Raw genomic sequence first — 23,829 nt, forward strand, 5'->3', positions numbered from 1 at the left:
GACACGACTGAGCAATTGAACTGAACTAAAGCCAATGAGACACAGATTCTGTATCAAGCATCCTCAGCCTGTTTTTATGTTTTTTCCTTTTTTATTTTTATCTTTGTTCTTAGTCTCAGCTTTTATTTCTGGTGATTAAATATTTCTACATTTAGAAATTTCTCCTTCCCTTTTTATTTTCTTATGATCTGAAAACAATAAACTAACGACATTTATTTGAACTGTAACTCACATGAGAGCAAAAAGAAACTAAGAAAAAAATTTCTTATAAGCACATAGGCTTTAGGGCTATGTGCTATTTTGATGGGCTTTGAGACTTTTTTGTGTACTTCTAAGTGCTTGAATGTTCCAGATAGCTGCATCTAAAGATAAGTAATCCTTGAATTAAATGCACTAGATAAATATTACCCCACCCTTGCTTGATTCCTTCTCAACCCTACATTTACTCTAGCAATAAATCCTATTAGATTTACCTTGAACATGATTTAGAGTCCAGCCATGTTTCACCACTTCCACTGCTACTATTGCAGCCTAAACCATCATCTTCTCTCACCTGGATTATTACAATCTCTCCTAACCTATACTATGCTTCTGCCTTTGGTTCCCTTCAGGCTGTGGAACCCAGCCAGTATGCGTGTGTGTGTTAGTTGCTCAGTTGTGTCTGACTCTTTGTGACCCCATGAACTGTAGCCCACCAGGCTCTACTGTCTATGGAATTCTCCAAGCCAGAATACTGGAGTGGGTAACCATACCCTTCTCCCAGGGATCTTCCAGACCCAGGGATTGAACCTGGGTCTCCCACATTGCAGGCAGATTCTTTACAGTCTGAATCACCAGGTCCAGCCAGAATTGCCCCATAAAAATGCCATGTATGGTTTCTTCAACTATTTTGTAACATTTTTTTTAAGAATAGGAGCTTGCCGTTTCCTCTGAAATCAGGAACAAGACGAGGGTGCCCACTCTCACCACTACTGTTTAACATAGCTATGGAAGTCCTAGCCACAGCAATCAGAGAAGAAAAATAAATAAAAAGGGTCCAGACTGGAAAAGAAAAAGTAAATAAAAAGGATCCAGACTGGAAAAGAAAAAGTAAAACTCTCACTGCAGATGACATAATCCTCTACATAGAAAACCCTAACGACACCACCAGAAAATTACTAGTGCTAATCAATGAATATAGTAAAATCACAGGATATAAAATTAACACACAGAAATCCCTTGCATTCCTATACACTAACAATGAAACAGAAAGAGAAATTAAGGAAACAATCCCATTCATCATTGCAATGAAAAGAATAAAATACTTAGGAATAAATTTACCTAAAGAAACAAAAGACTTATATATAGAAAACTATAAAACACTGGTGAAAGAAATCAAAGATGATACAAATAGATGGAGAAATATACCATGTTCATGGATTGAAAGAATCAGTATAGTGAGTATACTACCCAAAGCAATCTATAGATTCAATGCAATCCCTATCAAGTTAGCAATGGTATTTTTCACAGAACTAGAACAAATAATTTCATAATTTGTATGGAAACACAAAAACCTTGACTAGCCAAAGCAATCTTGAGAAAGAAGAATAGAATAGGAGGAATCAAACCTTCCTGACTTCAGACTATCCACAAAGCTACAATCATCAAGACAGTATGGCAGTGGCACAAAGACAGAAATATAGATCAATGGAACAAAATAGAAAGTCCAGAGATAAATCACACACCTATGGACAACTTATCTTTGACAAAGGAGGCAGAAATATACAATAGAGTAAAAACAGTCTCTTTAACAAGTGGTGCTGGGAAAACAGGTCAACCACATGTGAAAAAATGAAACTAGAACACTTTCTAACACCATGCAAAAAAAGTAAACTCAAACTGGATTAAACATTTAAATGTAAGACCAGAAACTATAAAACTTTTAGAGGAAAGCACAGGCAGAACACTCTCTGACATAAATCACAGCAGGATCCTCTATGACCCACCTCCCAAAGTAATGGAAATAAAATAAATAAATAAACAAATGGGACCTAATTAAAAGCTTTTGTACAACAAAGGAATCTACAAGCAAGGTAAAAAGGCAGCCTTCAGAATGGGAGAAAATAATAGCAAACAATTGACAAAGAATTAATCTCCAAAATACACAAGCAGCTCATGCAGCTCAATACCAGAAAAACAAACAACCCAATTAAAAAATGAGCAAAAGAACTAAACAAAAATTTCTCCAAAGAAGACATACAGATGACTAATAAACACATGCAAAGATGCTCAACATCACTCATTATTAGAGAAGTGCAAATCAAAACCAAAATGAAGTATCATCTCATGCTGGTCAGAGATCATCAAAAAGTCTAGAGACAATAAATGCTGGAGAGGGTGTGGGGAAAAAGGAACCCTCTCAACCTGTTGGTGGGAATCCAAACCAGTAAAACCAGTATGGAGAACAATGTGGAGATTCCTTTAAAAACTGGAAATACATCTGCCATATGACCCAGCAATCCCACTGCTGGGCACACACACTGAGGAAACCAGAATTGAAAGAGACGCATGTACCCCAGTGTTCATTGCAGCAATGGTTACAACAGCTAGGACATGGAAGCAACTTAAATGTCCATTGGCAGACGAATGGATAAGAAAGTTGTGGTACATGTACATAATGGAATATTACTCAGCTATAAAAAAAGGAATGCATTTGGGTCCATTCTAATGAGGTGGATGAAACTGGACCCTATTATACAGAGTGAAGTAAGTCAGGAAGAAATAAGAATACTATATGTTAATGCAGATATATGGACTTTAGAAAGATGGTAATGAGGATCCTATGTGCAAGGCAGCAGAGACACAGATATAAAGAACAGACTTTTGGACTCTGTGGGAGAAAGTGAGGGTGAGATGATTTGAGAGAATAGCATTGAAACATGTATATTACCTTACGCAAAATAGATTGCCAGGGCAAGTTTGATGTATGAAGCAGGGCACTCAAAGCCAGTGCTCTGGGACAACCCAGAAGGATAGGGGAGGGAGGGAGATGGGAGGAAGGTTCAGGCTGGGGGGACACATGTATACCTGCAGCTGATTCATGTCAATGTATAACAAAAATCATCACAATATTGTAAGATAATTATCCTCCAATTAAAATAAATTAATTTTTTAAAAACAGGAGCTTGAGCATAGATATTTTAATTTAATTTAATTTAATTTAATGATGGTCTGTTCATAGTGAGCCTCTATTAAATGCTCTTTAACAAGCTCAGCAGTTAAGCGACTAGTACAAGATATGTTTCCTGGCTTGCTTTCCCATTATCCACATCAGAGCCTTCTCCTGGGCAGAGTGAAAAAAAAAAAAAATACCATTTCTACTGTAAAATTAAATCATGTTATCATGTAGGGTCAATGAATGAAGACCTGAAGTCATTCTGTATTGGCTAATGATCAACTCATTTTTCCGAAAGTCCTTCTGAAGTGGGCTTATAATGGGTATAAACTGGCAGATAATAATCCAGAAAAGAATACAAATGAAACATTGTTTTTAACATACAAAGCAAGTGGGTATGTTACTTGGCAATTTGCCAACAACTACTGTACCCGTTATGCATATTTCTGTTATAAATTCCTTTGTTTCTAAAGGACTAATGACAAATTTGTTCATTGTCAGAGTTTTCAAGTATGGGGATTCTGAATTCACCATGTAAAGAAAGAGGGGCAGAAAATGAGTTCAACCTGATTCCAATAAGTATATATGAAGAATACTGTATGAGGAATTCCTATGAAATATAAAGCTTTTACATGGAAGGGATTTTAACATATATTTTTAAATGTCTATCAAAAAGTACATCAAACATGGAAAGAGATTAATTTATATGTTATATAAAATGCTTATTCCTTCTCCAATGCATGAAAGTGAAAAGTGAAAGTGAAGTCGCTCAGTCATGTCCGACTCTTAGCGACCCCATGGACTGCAGCCCACCAGGCTCCTCCGTCCATTGGATTTTCCAAGCAAGAGTACTGGGGTGGGGTGCCATTGCCTTCCCCGATATAAAACATACACAATGATAAGAATAATGAGAAAAAACATGAACAATTTATAAAAATTAGAAATATAGTTAGAAAACAAATATGTGAGGAAAATAGTTTGCCTTGATAAATCAAAAAAGTATAAATTAAAACACCAAGTTATCATCCTAAGAAAAAAGCACATAGTAAAGATGTATGGTGACAGGTGTTAACTAGGCTTATTGCAGTGATTATTTCACAGTATAAGCAAATACTGAACCATTATGTTGTACACCTGGAACCAATACATGTCAATGATACAAAAAAAAAATTATACCTCAAAAAAAACAAAAAATGAAGTATTGTATTACATGTATTAAATTTGGGAAAAAATAAATTAGATGAATATAACATAAATTATTGGTAACATAAACTGGGATAACTCAGCAACACTTATCAAGATCAAAAAACATATGCATACTTTCAGGTAGGAATCCTATTCATGATAAATTATACTAAGAAAATAATTTAAAATATAAATTTTAAAAATCTTTACTAATTAAAATATTTATGATAAAATAATCAAAAGTCAAAAAGTAGGAGTCTTAAGCATCAATTTGAGAAGCTACCACCCCAGCAACTTAAAATACAGTGTTTATCCCTTCAGTTCAGTCACTCAGTCATGTCCAACTCTTTTGTGGCCCCATGGACTGCAGCACGCCAGGCTTCTCTCTCCATGGGATTCTCCAGGCCAGAATACTGGAGTAGGTAGCCTTTCCCTTTTCCAGGGGATCTTCCCAACCCAGGGATTAAATCCAGGTCTCCCACATTGCAGGTGGATTCTTTACCATCTGAGTCACCAGGGAAGCCCAATGTATCAACAGATATCCCTAAAATTTATTAGGTATCCCCCAAATTTATTATCTATATTTTATAAGAATTAAAAATTAGATATAACCATTAGCCTAAACCAGCATGATAATGAGCCCTATAAAACACTAAGCTCTAACAATCGTTATGAGTGACCTAGCAGTCAAGAGCATGGTCTTTGGAGACTGACCCCAGCTGTGCTACTTATTAACCCTGAAGGACATAATACCCTTTCTAAAGCCCAGTTTTAACAGTAATTATCTCGTGAGGTGTTCATGAAAATGATTTAAGGTAAGGAATATAAAGCACAGCATCTAGGGCATAGTAAGTGTGTTAGTCACTCAGTTGTATCCGACTCTTTGCAACCCCATGGACTATAGACTGCCAGGTTCCTCTGTCCATGGAATTCTCCAGGCAAGAATACTGGAGTGGGTAGTCATTCCCTTCTCCAGGGGATCTTCCCAACCCAGAGAGTGAACCCAGATCTCCTGCGTTGCAGGCATATCCAAGCCACCAAGGGAGCATGGTAAGTGTATGGTAAGTGGTCAGTACAAATAAGCTATTAGTATTATATACAGTAGACTTCAGTGTAAGATCCATGAAACTTTTAGTATTGCTTTATTATTTTAAAATACAAATCAGTTTTAAAAATTGTCCTTCCTTGACATAATGATACTTTCTGCCCTTGTTCCCTTTCACTAAAGCTTAATGCCTGACACTCCATCAGATCCTTTCCCTGATAAACTTAATAACTCAATTCACTCAGTCACCAGCTACTGACTGAGCATCTTGCCAATCTTATCCTTCTTTCAAGGTTCAGCATGAATCTGTTCTCTTCACATCTGACCTGAAAGCCTCAAAGTATTTCTCCAACCTCAAAAATTTTATAGCCATCTTCTACAGCAGTTCCCAACCTCACCACTGTTGACATTTGGGGCTTGATAATTTTTTCAGTCAGGGAGGGGCCTGTCCTGTGTATTGTAGGATACGTAGCAGCATCTCAGGCCTCTACTCACTAGATGCCAAATAGCAAATCCTTCCTTCCCCATGCCTTGCTACAAATTGTGACAACAAAAAATATCCCAATTCTCTTGACATTTATAAACGCTCCCTGAGCAATAACACCATCCTCGATTGAGAATCACTGTTCTGTAGCATTCTTATTTCAGCAGTTAATCCATTCGGGACTCTGTCTTTTGATATTATATGTGCTTTTTAATTAAATGATTGTTGGTTTGTTGTAAGTTTCATTATTTTTCTGTCTGTCTCTCCTTTGAGTAAATAGCTGATAAATACCCTACAGACAAGTGTGTTGCGTTTACTTCTCTGTATTTGAAGTGGGTGATTTGTCCATGTCATTGGCACAGTGCATAAGACCAGATGTGTGTGTCTTTAAACTCTGGTTCCACCACTTACTTGATTGCCACTTCAGGTAATTTACTTCACTTCTCTATAGATCAGCTTTATCATGAACAGAAAAGGAAGAATAGTATCTTCTTCACGAAGTCCTTATAAGGATTAAATAATACATGTAAAAAACTAAATTAACACCTTCCCGTGGTAAATACTATTCCAAGTATTGCCTCTTATGATGTTCATAGTGGGCTTCCCTGATAGCTCAGTTGGTAAAGAATCTGCCTGCAATGCAGGAGACCCCAGCTTGGTCCCTGGGTCAGGAACATCCACAGCAGAAGGGATAGACTACCCACTCCAGTATTCTTGGGCTTCCTTTGTGGCTCAGCTGGTAAAGAATCCACCTGCAATGCGGGTGACCTGGGTTCAATCCCTGGGTTGGGAAGATCCCCTGGAGAAAGAAAGGCTACCCACTCCAGTATTCTGGCCTGGAAAATTCCATGTACTATATAGTCCATGGGGTCACAAAGAATCAGACACGATTGAGGGACTTTTAACTTTCACTTTCAAGATGTTCATAGAACCAAAAGATGCAACATAGTAGAATGAGTGATTTCTATTCTCACAGGAATGTTTTTTATGGTTCAAAGACATGAAAACCGTATCCCAGAATTTAGAGGACCATTTGCAAAGTAAAATGTGGAGGACCTATGACAGTCACCAGGTAGTGTATGAACTACTGACAAATGACTGACAATTGTTTGGAATTCAGAGAAGGGACTATCACAGAGGAATGGAATGGTGGGGGAAGGAGTCACTGAAGAGGTAAAAGTTGAGTAGAACTTTAAAAACAAGTTGTGAAGAGGTAAGAAAAGAGTCTAGGCAGAGAGAAAGGTTCACTCAAAACCCAGGAAGACAAAAACCATGGCAGAAGACAGTGACTAAACAATTCTGGTTGGAATAGACAGTTGAAAGCACAATGTGTCAAAACAAAGCAAAAATCAAATTCCATATTTTGTTATATGGAATGTGCACACAAAATCATTTCTATATATTTTAATTAGTTGCTACAGTTTCCACTGGTGACTGGAATAACCACAGCCAAGGCCCAGAGTTCAATATGAAGCATATTTTGAGCATATATGTTTCTTTACTTCAAGAAGAAGAACTCATGATCATTGAACATCTCCTTCATCAGATGGTGTGCTGAGCACTACAGGGGCTTCCCACGTGGCGCAGTGGTGAAAAATCTGCCTGCCAGTTCAGGAGATGCAAGAAATGTGTGTTCGATCTCTAGATCCCTAGGTTGGGAAGATCCCCTGGAGTAGGAAATGACAGCCCACTCTAGTATTCTTGCCTGGAAAATTCCACAGATAGAGGAGCCTAATGGATTACCATCTATGGGGTCACAGAGTTGGACACAACTGAACAAGCACACACACTGAGCACTATATTTTGTTTCAGTATTCTATTCAAATTAAAATAAATTCATGCTGTTCTATGCTAGACCATATTTCACAGATTAAATCATTATATGAAAATATTAAATATATTCAAGTTGAGTAGCTTACCCAGTGTCACATGATCATTGTCACAGAGGGGATTTAAACAGCTCTGTTCTCAGCTGCTCTAATAACATCATCCATAGGATCTTCTTTCACTAGATTTTTCTTTATAATTTTTTCTGTGGCATGTGTCCCCTCAGGTGTTCAGATTTTCTGTTATCCTGAGGCTTTTTATTTTTGCTGGGCTTTGGACATAGTTTTTTTAGTTGGGGCTCTGGTTGTTCTTTATATAGGTACTCTCTTGACCAACATTACATAGTTTCCATCAGCTGCAGTAACTTCCTTAACACCTATAATCACTATCAGATATGCATTCATATATTCACATTAATTTCCAGATGTTTTGTGTTTAAAACATTTTCCATAGCACAAATTAGCATTATACGTACTAACTTTCCCAGTAACATAAGCCAAAAATAAAAAACTGTACTAGAGACAAATGAGACTAACTTCAACTGATTACAACACTCATTATTACTATACACATAGTGGGAGATATGACTGGAAAGGTGAATTAAAATGTTAATTTGACTATCTAGTAAAAGAGGGTGAATTTTACATTACAGCCTTAGGGATCCTTAAAAAGTTTTCGAGTGGGACAGGGAAATGCTGAAGTCAATATTTTAGGAATATAAACTTGATGTTGCTGTATAAGAAACTGAAGGAAAAAGAAACTAAAAGGAAAACATCTAGGAGACAATAACCCCAGGACTGAGTATGAAAAACATTTTTTAAAAAGGTAAAAGCAACATTACCTATATTACCTATATTGGATATTTGGCTTAAGAGTAAGACAGAACATATGAGTCCTACCAAAATGATGATCATGCTCATAAACTGTAAAAGACACCATTTCCATGTTTAGCTGTCAACTAGGAAGCTTAATCCCGTAGATTTAGCATCGACTTCCATACAGAGGAAAGGCCTTCCATCAGGTCCCTTCTCTACATCCTTGGAGCTCATGGACCTAACTGCCAATTCTACTCCACCTCTAAAACACACACACACACACACACACACACACACACACACACACACACGATATCTTCATGGTCCTATGTTTCATTGTATTTTCTTCCACATGAAGGACAATCAACCCATTTATTGAGCACCCACTATAGCTGCTGTGAAAGAAAGTGAAAGTCACTCAGTCGTGTCCAACTCTTTGAGACCCCATGGACTAAACAACACATGGAATTCTCCAGGCCAGGATACTGGGGTGGGTAGCCTTTCCCTTCTCCAGGGGATCTTCCCAACCCAGGGACTGAACCCAGGTCTCCCTCAGTGAGGGTGGATTCTTTACCAGCTGAGCCATAAGGGAAGCCCAAGAATACTGGAGTGCCCTTCTCAAGGGGATCTTCCTGACCCAGGAATTGAACCAGAGTTTCCTGCACTGCAGACAGATTCTTTATCAACTGAGCCATCAGGGAAGCCCAGACAGCTGCCATATCTTGATCATATAGCCAAATCTTTGAACTAAGCCTATGGTAGGTAATAAACATTATCCCTACATTAGAAAGGAAAAAAGCAAAGGGGAACTAAAAGCCTCTTGATGCAGGTGAAAGAGTAAAGTGAAAAAGCTGGCTTAAAACTCAACATTCAAAAAAACTAAGATTGTGGCATCTGGTCCCATCAGTTGACCAGATGCCACGATCTTAGTTTTTTTCAGTTCAGTTCCATTCAGTTCAGTTCAGTCACTCAGTCATGTCCAGCTCTTTGCGACCCCATGAATTGCAGCATGCCAGGCCTCCCTGCCCATCACTAACTCCCGGAGTTCACTCAGATTCACGTCCATCGAGTCGGTGATAACATCCAGCCATCTCATCCTCTGTTGTCCCCTTCTCCTCCTGCCCCCAATCCCTCTCAGCATCAGAGTCTTTTCCAATGAGTCAACTCTTCGCATGAGGTGGCCAAAGTATTGGAGTTTCAGCTTTAGCATCATTCCTTCCAAAGAACACCCAGGACCAATCTCCTTTAGAATGGACTGGTTGAATCTCCTTGCAGTCCAAGGGACTCTAAAGAGTCTTCTCCAACACCACAGTTCAGAAGCATCAATCCTTCGGAGCACAGCTTTCTTCACAGTCCAACTCTCACATCCATACACGACCACTGGAAAAACCATAGCTTTGACTAGACGGACCTTTGTTGGCAAAGTAATGTCTCTGCTTTTGAATATGCTATCTAGGTTGGTCATAACTTTCCTTCCAAAGAGTAAGCGTCTTTTAATTTCATGGCTGCAGTCACCATCTGCCATGATTTTGGAGCCCCAAAAAATAAAGTCAGCCACTGTTGCCACTGTTTCCCCATCTATTTGCCATGAAGTGAGGGGACCGGATGCCATGATCTTCATTTTCTGAATGTTGAGCTTTAAGCCAACTTTTTCACTCTCCTCTTTCACTTTCATCAAGAGGCTTTTGAGTTCCTCTTCACTTTCTGCCCTAAGGGTGGTGTCATCTGCGTATCTGAGGTTATTGATATTTCTCCTGGCAATCTTGATACCACCTGTGCTTCTTCCAGCCCAGGGTTTCTCATGATGTACCCTGCATAGAAGTTAAATAAGCAGGGTGACAATATACAGCCTTGACGTACTCCTTTTCCTATTTGGAACCAGTCTGTTGTTTCATGCCCAGCTCTAACTGTTGCTTCCATGTCCAGCTCTAACTGTTGCTTCCTGACCTGCATATAGGTTTCTCAAGAGGCAGGTCAGGTGGTCTGGTATTCCCATCTCACTTCATGGCAAATAGATGGGGAAAAAATGGAAACACTGACAGACTATTTTTTGGGCTCCAAAATCACTGCAGATGGTGACTATAGTTATGAAATTAAAAGACACTTGCTCCTTCGAAGAAAAGCTAGACAGCATATTAAAAAGCAGAGATATCACTTTGCCAACAAAGGTTCATATGGTCAAAGTTATGGTTTTTACAGTAGTCATGTGTACAGATGTGAGATGTGGACCATAAAGAAGGCCGAGCACCAAAGAATTGATGCTTTTGAACTGTGGTGCTGGAGAAGACTCTTGAGATCCCTTGGAGGTCCCAAGGAGATCAAACCAGTCAATCTTAAAGGAAATCAGTCCTGAATATTCATTGGAAGGATTGATGCCGAAGCTAAAGATCCAATACTTTGGCCATCTGATGCAAAGAGTCAACCCACTGGAAAAAACTCTGATGCTGGGAAAGATTGAGGGCAGAAAGAGAAGGGGGAGACTGAGGATGAGATGCTCAAAGGATTCAAAGGACACTAGTTTGAGCAAACTCCAGGAGATAATGAAGGACAGGGAAGCCTGGTATACTGTAGTCCATGGAGTTACAGAGTTGAACATGACTGAGCAACTGAACAACAGAGGAAGAAAGTGGAGCTCAGAGAGATTAAGGGACTTGATCAAGCACCAGAGCTGGAATAACAGAGACCAAAAAAAAAACAAAAAAAATTCCACTTCAAGAATATTCTGCTCTTTATAAAACATATTCAGATTCTTACTTCTTTGCCTCCTAAAATCTCTCATCAATGGCAAATGGAGTTTTTCAGGCACAGCTTCTTAGATAACATTATTTGATAGTTAGACCTAACTTGGGTATGAAGCAGTCTTTCTCCCAAAATACCAGCTTCCTCAACATTCCCTGTAATTGTCAAGATCTCTGCTTCCTTGAAGAGTGTGCTTACTCATCCTTTCTCAAGAAAGTAGTCCTAAATGCTTATCTCTACCACATCTGAAATCATACTTTTGGAAAGACAAGGAGGGGCAGAGAAATAGCATAAGCAGCTAAAGTTCAATCCATATCCAAGACATTCGTTATCTATTCACAGAGAAAATCCCATTCATGTTGATGTTGGCTGTTTACGTGACACAGATATGACTTACTAACCTGGATGAATACTAAATGCCTGAAAATGGTTCTATCTAAAGAATAAACTGAGAGTAGTTCATGGAGGAGCCCACGGACTCCATCGGTTCATGAGAATATCCTGATTTATGTCCCTCTCCCTGCAATGATCAGGCACAAAAGGTTCACCTGAGGTGATTATTTCAGAGGGTCCAGCTGAAATTTTTTTGCAAAAGTTTGTCTATCTCTAGTCTATCGTTTTCAGATATGAAAATATCTAGGAAACTCTGAGGAAGAAGTCATAACATATTCATTATCCATCTAATGTTTTTATCCTCTCTTCCAGGCCCAGAAAGTTATTTCAGTGTTTCCTTCTAGAGTGTGTGTATGTTGAGGGGAAAGGAGAGGATTTACTTTCACCACAACAAATAAGAAGGTGAAACTCTTGAGAATACTGGCACTGGGTCACTAGCTTTACCTGAAGATTAAAAACCTACACAAAACAGATAACGGTCCGTTTTACGTATATTTCCCCTAGCTCACCAAAATGATTGTCTTCAGAGTTTATGTTCATTATTCCTTCACTGTCTCCCCTGCAATCGAGTTCTCTGAATAAATACAGGGGTTGGGTTACAATTAAAAATAATGAGACTCCACTGGCCCAGGGTCCTTGCATGAAATAAAAGGGTGTGGGCTAATTGCAGGAGCAGAGCTGTTACGGTTTTTTTTCCTCCCATTGAGCTTCACTTTGATTGGTGGATTGGCACTTTAAATAAAGGTTTCAGGTCTTCCCTGAATGAGAGATACAGAGTGAGTCCCAGGCACAGTCCAGAAAAAAGTTTTAATCTTCTTTTCTTAGAACTATCTTGGTTGGCATCGCAAGGCCCTGAGAGCACAGTGCATGCCAGCATTGAAGGTAAAATGTGATTTTATAATTTCCATGTGTTCCTGTTAGTTCTTTTCTCCTATCTCCAGGCAGCTTTTATAAAGAGGTTTTATCTTCATTTGTCACCGTAAGCTGAATAATAGCTTATGGTGAACCATTATTAGCATGTTCCCAAGAAGACATGCCTAATACCCTTTCAGCTAAGGGAAAAAGACTTATATTTTGACTTTTTTGTTATTTGTGATTATTAGTGACAGTATTAAATTTGGAAAAGTATAGGAAGTTGAGCAAATCTTTTGCCTAGTCAGATTTCTGTTCGTGTAAATGTAAAGTGCCTTTTGAGTTCACAGAATAAATGAGAGATAATTCATTTTAAAAAGAGGAAAACTCTAGAGACATACTTTACACTAATATCAAAGGAAATTAAAATATTTAGTTCCTTTTTATTTTTAAAAGATAATTTTTGGCATGGTTTCCTGGATAAACTAAACATAGAATGGTACACCCTTTATACCCGCACATAAAGGTTTGTTATGAAATGACTGTTGGTTGTATTACATTTTAAAATGCATTTCAAAATTTACTCTGGAAGGAAACAAAGTTTAAAATTCTGTGACTTAAACTTTACAGATGAACATTTCACATAGTGGAAGGGATTTTTAAATTCATAATATATTTTATGAAATGAAATTATAGAATATTCATGGAAGTGTTCCCACATGTTCATTTAGGTGGTAGCTTTGTTTAAAAAAAAAAAGCACTTAGAAATTTTTAAATTCTTCATCAATTCATTCTAAAAATTTGTTGTTTAGCAATATTTAGTTGTTTTGTTTTTGAACCTAGTTGTTTGCAAAAAGCAGAGATTTGGCTGATGGAAATATTGTCTTTAAACCATTCTGAGATAAAAATTCATCTGATTTGATTCTCCAATCCAACTCCGTTTCAGATCCCACTTTTCAAAATGAAGGACGTGATACTGATCCTGTGCCTCCTGAAAATGAGTTCTGCAGTGCCGGTAAGTCAGTCCTCTGGGGGTACCCAAGTAGAGACATAACCAGACAACAGACAACACTGAAGGACCTAGCTGAGTGTCCATACAGGGGCTCATTGGGATTAATCCAGTGGTATCTTCCTATTGAGTGAAAAGTTATAGCTGCCTAGATGTCAGCCTTTACCGTCCAAAAAGAAAGTAAAAAGTGAAAGTTTTAGTTTCTCAGTCTATCTGATTCTTTGCAACCCCATGGACTATAGCCTGCAAGGTTCCCTTGTCCATGGAATTCTCCAGGAAAGAACACTTCAGTGGATTACCATTCCCTTCTCCAGGCGATCTTTCCAACCCAGGGATGGAACCTGGATCTCCTGCATTGCACGCAGGCTGTTTACCACTAAGCCACAGGGAAAAGCCTTACCAACCGAAAGCAATAGCCAAATATGTAATTTTCCTATTCACAAAGATATTTTAAATATTCCAAAGACAACACCCATTGTTCAACTCAGAGTTTGGTCTTATTCAACTCAGTTATAAGATGTATGTGGTCTCCAATGATGTCACAGCACAGATTTATTATCAACTACCTGCTATCATTATGAAAGTGAAATAGAAAGAAGAAATTTCTCCAAAAAAGTAAGGTACATTTTCTTCTTCATTTTTAAAAGAACAATATTAGCCAAATTCCTATGGTTACAAAACTGAGCTAAGTAATTCCATTTGAAGCTAGCAATTACCAACAGATTTGCTTTATAGGGAGATATTGTGTGACCGAAAGTTTAAGTTTCTTAAATGAAAACATGCCATGGCAATGGAGCTAATGGTGTGTTACACAGTCCTGCATCTGGCACACTCTCTCATATACTGAGATGATTTCATATGAATACCATCCTTTGAGCACTGAACTACTCCCATCAATAGTATGTGATTCAGTTTACATGAAGACTTTATTCAGCTCCTACATGAATCTGGGAAACATTGACCAAGCACCTGCCATGAATCCAGCAACATGCTGGCATTGGAGACATGAAGATAAATGTGACGTGGTCTCTTATCTTGAGAACCTTGTTAGTGGCCTCAAATGAACTCTAAATATTTACGTTTCTTGAGACAAAAGTTCTTTGGGTGTCTTAAAATATTTTGGAAAGGAGGGGTGGCAGTGAAAACTGACTACTAGGATGAAAACCTCCATTCTACAAATAAAAAGTTTCTATTCCATTCCTCAACATGAATTTTAAATGAAAAAAAAAAAAACTGAAGCTGCCACCTTAGCTGACCTTTGTATGATACTGACACTGGGGTCACCTCAGCCACCAACCATCAATCTAACACCCTGACACTCTTGGAACCTATAATGGTCCACAACTGTGTCAATCAGGTCCACTCTGAGAAAGAGGACAATTGCTTAGGACTGTCAACTGACTGCCTGCCCAATCAGATGTTCTTTTACTTCCCACTGGGAAAGATATCCTCTATCTACATTCATGTAAATATTGTTCATTAATGCATGACTTAGATAAATAGAAGCAAAGTGTTCTTTGTCCTGTAGTTGAATATGTTCCTGTTACCTTATTTTCGTACTGGCCAATAGGAGGAAAGAAGGGTCAACTCTCACATTCCCTAAAATTCTGAACAATTTGCTCACCACACACACACACACACACACACACACACACATACACACATATCACTCTTTTTGCCTACACAGCTAACTTTTTTCTCTTCTTGGAGTATTTGCTACACATTTATAGCTCTTTTCCTTCTATCCATTTGCAAAACTGAATTATTTGGAGAAATTAGCACCATGACTCAGATGGCGGGATTTTCCCTGTGTTAAAAAAGTAAGAAAGTGGATAACATATGCTCAGAAAAATGTTCTTGAAATTCTTGCTCACAGAGGAAAACTATGTACTGGTGTGTTTTTCTATTTTAAGTGTGTAAGAAAGTTTCTCATCATTAAAAAAAAGTGGTGGGGGGTGGGTTTCTCTTGAAAGAGAACACCAATTATTCTTATTTCCATTTAGGCGTTTCCTCAGCAACCTGGGATACCAGGCATGGCTAGCTTGAGCCTTGAGGTATGTATTGTCAGAGTATTTACATACAATCGTTACATTGGTTTGTTTCTGATAAGAGAGAAATACAAGGGCTGTTTCTCGGTTTTCTGAGCCAGAAGTCAGTGGATGTCCTCCTGTGAAGTTCTAGAGAAGTTTATGACATTTATTAGAGCCTCACCTTATAATTTTACTGCAGTTTTAAATTTTCAGGTGTTTCGGTCTTTAGAACACCATCTGTATGCAAATCAAAGCAATACTAATATTTAATACTTAATACATTTATTAAAACACATTGTTCTGAATTCACAAATGATTTATACTTAGTTCGTTCTCATTACAGTGTATGATAAAGTTCCCATGAGAAAAGTTTATCTTACAAAATGTAATTGTAAATGAGCATTAACACTGTAAGATGCTACCTCCTGCATAGACTCTGTCTTATTGCAGTTCTTATAACTAATATATACTCTGCTTAGAAAATCCCAGCAAAATAGAAATGTTTCAGGTGTCAGCAGAAAATATACACAGTTAAGAATAGAAAAATGTTTATGAGATTACAAATTTTTCATAAGGTCTTACAAAAGTTATTTATATCATGACAGTCTAAAGGAAATTGATACTTGTATGTGCTAGAAGCTTTTTTCACATGGAAGCTAGTTTCATTGAGTTACTTTTTTTCTTACTTTCTAGCTTAACCTCAACTCAAAGCCTTCTAAACCTCTCCCCAGGAAAAAATGAAATTTACTTTAGAATTGGCAGCATTCTTGACCATCTATCTAGATACCATTTCCCCCAGTATTTTTTATATTTATTATTTTGAGGGTTTTTTTTTAACTTGGGAAAGAGGTAGGGTTGCTTTGTTTTGATTTGCTTTAGTTTGTTTGCTTGTGTGTGTATGTGTTTTTTCCCAAATTTCTCTTTGGGCTGTATTTGTAAAAGGCAAAGTAAATTAAATGGGAGGAAAAGAGTCAATGAGACAATGTCTTCATGATTACACTGATATTTCAGTTGAATGGGCTATTTTCCCATGCTTCAATATGACCTCCACTTAAATTATATTATCTCTCTTTTAATTAATGATAAAAAGCTCACTATTTTAATAGCAATAATAACAACAATGGCAGAATCATATTTAACATCTCCACTTTTCAGTGATGATTTGTGTCTCCTATCTTATTCAAGTTGACCACCCCAAACTTTGTCTTAATATTATGATATGTTGAAAAATCAATTGTGTCATACACAAAAGGAACATATGTGGCAAACACTAACTGAGTTTTCTTTTTCTTGATAGACAATGAGACAGTTGGGAAGTCTGCAGGGATTAAACCTGCTTTCTCAGGTAATCGTATTTTCAAATATTTCTTATTGCAAATATTCATGGTATTTGTGGTAGTGATATTAGCAGCAGCATTGTAATTCATAAAATTTGCTTGTGAATAAACAATATCCTAACTACTAAAAGAGCAAAGAGTAACTGAAATAACCTAAAACAAAATAAGGACTTAGGATGGGATAGTAGGAAAAAAATAAAAATAATGTTGAATTTTCTTTAGTACAAAAAAATTCTTTTTTGTATTATCAATTTTATTATACAGCCCAAAATATGAATGCTTTTAAAAAAGCAAAATCTCAAGTTTATGGAAATATTGCAGACTGGCTCCGAATAGAAAGCAAATCTATTGGAAGACTTACCTATCCACATTAATGAATATCACTCTTACTTTTGCTATTTCTGCACTTTCTGTGATCTTTTTAGAAAATTAAAACCAAGACAACACTGAAATGTAATCATACTTTTTTTTTTTCTCCATGTCTTTAGTATTCGAGATTTGGCTTTGGGAAATCATTTAATTCTTTGTGGATGAATGGTCTTCTCCCACCACATTCCTCTCTCCCATGGATGAGACCACGGGAACATGAAACTCAACAGGTAAGTTAGTTGCATCAGCGTGTCTGAAACTTTGAGCTTTAAAATATTCCTCTGCTTGCTTTCTCTAAGTTGTCCTATACTAACCACAGACAGGTAACAGTAATGAATACAAAAAAACCCAAGTAAAATAAACCAAAATCTATAACTGTTTTTAGCACTTAGGAAAATTTAAAATGAAATGGTCCAGAATTTCAACCCATTTTGTATATCTATTTCAAATAGGAAGTTATGGCTTCCAAAATAAAAGAGACCTATGTTAAAGATATGAACAGTAATAATAAATAAACTAGACTCGAAAGCAGGCGATATCTTAGAAAAATCTAATTTTAGTCAACATTCCCTAAATACTAAAAGACACATTTGAAATGATGCCAAAGTCCTAGTTAAAACACCATGAGCCCTGTAGCAATTAATATATTAATCAGTTAATTATTATTTATTTGGTGCCTAATAAATACATAAGCCAAATGATAGATTGGCTTTCACTCCATAGACTGGGAGTGAAAGTGAAGTCATTTAAGAACGGCTCTAAAGTTTATGACATTTCACATCAGATTAGGGGAAAAGACAAAACAACACATTACAAGGTGCTGAGATGTGAGGTATAACTAATGAATGAAGTATAAATACTAATGAAAGCTGGGAGTTCAGAGATGGGAAATGCTTGAAGAGGTAAATCGGAGTTCACATTGTGGTGAAACTTCTAAGCCACTTTGAAGTGGCTGCAACCAATTTAAAAGTCATAGGGAGCTATTCACAACAGGTCATTTCAAAGAGGAGCAACCAAGCATGGTTACTTGAACAGGAAGCTTTGATTTCAGATGATTTTCCACAACAAACAGCATTACTGACAAAGCTACATTTAGTGGGACAGTAAATTACGTTAAGGGTGATTCTTTCTCCATGTGATTATTTCCAAATTGAATTCATGATGCCAGAATTCAGTTGATATTTTATTTGGTTATCCTTTCTCTTTCAAAAAAAAAACATATGTATATATCATCTATTATGCGCCAGGAACTTAGAAGCTAGTTAAGTCCTGGGGCTATGAAGATAAATAAGACAGCGTACTCTGTATTAGTTGAATAAGGAATAAAGACATGACATAAATCATTGTAATCCACTGAGAAGATGGTAACACAGAAATACACAGAGGCAGTTGGAGGAACCCAGAGGAGGAAATGGCTTGTTCTACCCAGAAGTTCATATAGCTTCCCATCCACATGAGCAGTGGTAGTCAGTCCCAGTGGAAGCAAGGGAGGTAGACACCTACCAGTCTTACCCAAATAGCATTGCTTTTAAGCAAATAGATGCTCTCTATGTAACACAACTTCAAGGCAAGTCCCATAGACTCTCTCGCAAGTACAAAGTTCCCCAAGACCTTTCGCTTTAGAAATTCTAGACCCCACAGTTCAGTGAGCCATCACTTCCTGACGCTCCTTTCAAATTTCTCTGCAGTATGAATATTCTTTGCCTGTGCATCCCCCACCTCTCCCATCGCAGCCATCCCTGCAGCCTCAACAGCCAGGACAGAAACCTTTCCTCCAGCCCACCGTTGTCACCTCCATGCAGAACGCAGTCCAGAAGGGCGTACCTCAGCCTCCGATTTACCAGGGACATCCGCCCTTGCAGCAAGCAGAGGGGCCGATGGTTGAACAGCAGGTGGCGCCATCAGAAAAGCCACCAACGACCGAGGTACCTCCTTTCTCTGAAGTCCTGTCAGGATCATCCATTAACTTAGTGAACGAAAACAGATTAGCAGAGCACATTTAAATAATCAGAGCTTTGGGTATAATGCACGAAAATACAAATATGTGTCTGAGCAATTGACATATTTGGGAGTAGAACACAGATATCCACTCCTGCCCTCTGCCATCTGAGATGGGGAGTATGGATTCTAAAAGATCCTGTTCTATAAGACTGGTCTCTTAGTTGCAAAAGTGAAAGCTTTCACTGAAAATAAGATAGTCCAGAGAAGTCCAGGCTTCCTATCATCAAGCTCTTTTTCAGTGCTAGAAGACTGAGAACAGTGATTGACCTCTCAGCATTGCAAGCGGTATTAGTGCATTACCATTTCTCTGTCTGGTAGTTGCTGTTTGTAGTTTAGTCGTTAAGTTATGTCGGACTCTTTGCAACCCCATGAACTGTGGCACACCAGGCTTCCCTGTCTCGTGGGGTGAGATACTCCTTTCTGGTGGTAGAGAAGACAATCAAGCAAAAGTACTGTGTGATAAAATAGAGAAAAAAGCAATGGACAGAAAAGGAAGTTACCATGTAACTAGTATGTTGCAGGTACTTAACATTCTCCAATATCATCCTGACTCCCATCCTATAAAGATAAACATAATCATCTTTTTTTAAAGAGAAAAAGAACAGATACGGAGAGGTTATAAAATGTTCCCAGTATCACACAAAAATTAAGTGACAGGGCCAGGATTCAAACCAACCTGACAGGCTCTGATCCCAAAATTCATTACTTTCTATGCTGCAAGACCAAACAAATTTGTGAGACATGATACATCCCCCTACTGTGCACTTGAGTCGTGTCAGGAAGGGGCAATTGTAATCTTGTAGGTTGTATCCTCCAAGCTGAAATGAAACTAAAAACATGGAAATTCATTTTAGATTGTTTATTTATGTAATCATAAAAAGGATCAGAACCCTTTAAGTTCATTTTGTCTATTCTGATTGCTCAGTAATTTTAATATTTATCTGTAATGCAGCTGCCAGGAATGGATTTCACTGATCTACAAGATCCACCGGTAAGTACAAATCTCAATAAGACACTTTCTTGGGAAATACATCTCTATACTTTAAGGAAGAAGAGTAAAAAATTTTAATTGTCCCATATATTCATAAATATGAAGTATAATGGGTTGCTTTGTTTTCTTAAATATTAAACACTTAATATTTATCTTAGTAATTCATCTGAAAATGTATTTCATATAACTCTTAGAAATGTCTGTAATGGGAGGTTTGCTGTGTTATAGCAAATATGAATTGTTTATTCTCTTTCTACCATTTAAAGATGTTTCCAATAGCCCATTTGATATCTCGGGGACCAATGCCACAAAATAAACCATCTCCAGTAAGTTTTTTTATACCATTTCTCTGTTTGTAATTTATTTCAAAACTTTTCTCTTGTGAATGCATTATGTGATGATTATTGTATTTATATTTAGCTTTACCCAGGAATATTTTACGTGACCTATGGAGCAAATCAACTGGTAAGTCTTTATCCTATTTTAATTAAATGTTACCTTAGGAGATAATATTATAAAATCCAGGTCTCCAACAGCAGATCCCATGTTTTCTTACTGCCGAAGTTAGCAACCGAAATGGCAAGGAGGCACATTTCCTATATGGATGATTCTGGCTGGGCATACACACACACACACACACACACACACACACACACACACACAATGGCATTAAAGAAAAGGTAAATAAATTTTCTATCGGAATTATCCAAATTGGCCACATTTATTCAATAATGATTCATCTCTCCACTTTACTCCACCTCTGGACACACCATTAATATTAAGGTTTAAGGAAAGACCAATTGACTTTTTTCTTGAGTATCTACAAAGATAATAGGAGTCAGCTGGTTCATAATATGATTCAGCGTTTCTTTTTGAACAGAACGCTCCTGCCAGACTTGGCATCATGAGCTCAGAAGAAATGGGGGTGAGTAATGTCTTCAAACTCTTCTTAAAACAGTGGCCAAGGGAGAAGAGTCACAGATGACTGGCTGCAAGAGGCACTGGCCATGAGTGTAGCTGAATATACAACATGGGACTCAGGCTGTTCCACTCCAAAACCAAACGCTGGATTCTGAAGCAGCATGCAAACAGTCATCACATTTCCCATGTAACTGTTTCTGAGTGATGAGCATTCTTGCACATAGAATTTTGCCCCATTTCTTGAATGCACAGGAGCACAGGAGCAACATCTCTTGAAAAGCCATCATTATTGAACAGCAAATGCTTCAAACCAAAAAAGAAACACACGGTTCATAAAGTTCCCCTTACTTCTCAGACCATTTAACCCCTCAAAACAACAAACTCAACAAAATAACAAATCATTTAGACCTCAAAATTGAGAGATCAAAAAGAAAAAAATTAACCAAATTTAAAATTTGATTATTGTAAAATTCCAAGCACATTAATGACTTAAGTCAAGTATATTCTTACTCTGTTATCATTATCCATGCATATTACAACTTCAAAATTTTAATAGACTCACAACTGGACTTTTTCTCTCAGAAATTTCTATGTTATATCTGTTAGAACACAAAACAAAACCATACTAAAGTAAAATATCATTATCAAATCACATCAAATTAATAAATACAGATCATATCAAATTAATAAATATACATTAGCATGCTATCACTTAAAGAAAATTCAAATCTCAAATTATTGAATGCCTTCTGTCAGTGAGACATGTAAAAAGATCCTCTGGAGATAAGTTAAATAAAATAAGGTTTCTGATCTCAAGGAGTTTACAGACTAATCAGTGGGAAAAATAGATACCAGAGCAGATAATGTGATAAGGGTCACAGCCCAGGGGTTCACAGTACCATCTCTGAGGAGATGATGTGAAAATCTGAGGGTGGAGAGCCATGAGAAGGTAAGAGGAAAAAGTACTGACTCTACATAACACAACATACACAACTGACTCTACAAAACAGGGTGAAAATTTAAATGACAATTTTCATTTGGTAATTTTATTTAACTTGTTTATATTCTGCCTCAATCTTAAAAGATTTTTCTGTAGCTTATAAAAAAGACAATAAATATAACCAAAAAAACTGAAGATAGAATTTTAAAATGAGTCAAAATGAGAATACAGATATGTAAGTTATAAGGCCATGCACAACCATTGTAAGTAGCCCAAGATTTTGGTCCTGAAATGTTTTGCAACAAAGGAAAAGAAAAGGAAACATGGTCAGTTCTAGAATTTTAACTGTCCACAGGAAGGAAATGTCACCATTTTTCCAGAGGAAGGAAGGAAGGAAGGGAAGAAGAACGAAAGAAGGAAAGAAGAAAAAAATTTTAAAGAAAAAATATTACATGTGGCTTCGCTTCATTAATTTGAGAGATACTGAGAAATTATATTGATAAGGTCCTCCAAAACTCTGCTCAACCTATTTAGGAATGGATCAGATTTATGTTTGTTTTACAGTGGTATTGCCCATTTCAGCTGCTTATTGTCTTCTTAAAACTAAATTCAAACTTCCTTTTGCCTGTAGACGTGGTTCTTCCCTACTTCCCTGCTTCTCTTCTTTCCTTTCACCAAACATTCAAAGGGTCTTCATCTCCCTTTCAAAGAAGTGAGAGCCCCACTCAGAAAAATGCAGAAGTCAATTTAGTGAGAAATGTGCTTATGCAAAGCTGTCAGCCAATTCCCTGTTCCCTATCAGTTTTTTGGTGGCTTCTCTGTGAATTTGACCAGGTATAATTGCATGGTATAGTTAACAGTATGTGACAATAGTGTCTTTGGTAAACGGTTTTTTCCAGGGAGGAAGAGGAGGCCCCGTGGCCTATGGAGCCATATTCCCAGGATTTGGAGGCATGAGGCCCAGCCTTGGAGGGATGCCCCAGAACCCAGACATGGCTGGGGACTTTACTCTGGAGTTTGACTCCCCAGTCGCTGCAACCAAAGGCCCAGAGAAGGGAGAAGGAGGTGCACAAGACTCCCCTGTGCCGGAGGCCCACCTAGCCGATCCAGAAAGCCCAGCTCTCCTTTCAGAGCTAGCACCTGGTGCCCTCGGAGGGCTTCTTGCTAATCCTGAGGGCAATATTCCCAACCTGGCAAGGGGCCCTGCAGGGCGCAGCAGGGGATTCCTTAGGGGAGTCACCCCAGCAGCTGCCGACCCACTGATGACCCCTGGATTAGCTGAGGTTTATGAGACCTACGGTGCTGATGAGACCACAACTCTGGGTCTCCAGGAAGAAACGACCATGGACTCCACAGCGACCCCTGACACTCAGCACACATTGATGCCAAGAAACAAGGCCCAGCAGCCCCAAATCAAGCATGATGCGTGGCATTTCCAAGAGCCCTGAGAGTCTGGAGATATCGGCTACTTTCTGTATGCACAAGCTCCCCAGCTTTGTCCCCATAGCATATCTGTTTGCGAAAACACTTATTACCCTTCTGCAGCAAAGGCATTAAAAGTGCTAAGCACATATTAATAAATACAAGTGGCTAGAAATAGTGTAGGTCCCCTTCTTGCTTTCATTCTCTTATTGAAATAAAATGTGCCGCCTGTCTCTGTGATTTAGAAATACTATTAATAACATCAGAGCAAGTCAAAGGGTCTCTGCATTTGAAAATCACTGTTTCTTAGCTATC

General features: G+C 37.8%; 1 protein-coding gene across 1 annotated transcript; it reads left to right on the forward strand.

The window, feature by feature from the left end:
* Positions 1 to 12,509: 12,509 nt before the first annotated feature.
* Positions 12,510 to 23,540, forward strand: AMBN (ameloblastin). The gene is made up of 10 exons (XM_068975759.1): positions 12,510 to 12,524; positions 13,441 to 13,509; positions 15,507 to 15,557; positions 16,831 to 16,878; positions 17,359 to 17,469; positions 18,973 to 19,164; positions 20,193 to 20,231; positions 20,498 to 20,557; positions 20,652 to 20,696; positions 22,992 to 23,540. Exons 1-10 carry the CDS (start codon positions 12,510 to 12,512, stop codon positions 23,538 to 23,540), a joined length of 1,179 nt encoding a protein of 392 aa, XP_068831860.1.
* The last annotated feature ends 289 nt before the right edge of the window (positions 23,541 to 23,829 follow it).

Source organism: Capricornis sumatraensis, chromosome 7, assembly GCF_032405125.1.
Source record: "Capricornis sumatraensis isolate serow.1 chromosome 7, serow.2, whole genome shotgun sequence".
Classification (NCBI taxonomy): domain Eukaryota; kingdom Metazoa; phylum Chordata; class Mammalia; order Artiodactyla; family Bovidae; genus Capricornis; species Capricornis sumatraensis.

Excerpts from the sequence above, each read along its gene's own strand:
- AMBN (XM_068975759.1), top strand. Across the intron at positions 17,470-18,972 it reads GGGAACATGAAACTCAACAG|CCATCCCTGCAGCCTCAACA; the intron begins GTAAGTTAGTTG and ends CTCCCATCGCAG. Across the intron at positions 20,697-22,991 it reads CCTATGGAGCAAATCAACTG|GGAGGAAGAGGAGGCCCCGT; the intron begins GTAAGTCTTTAT and ends GGTTTTTTCCAG.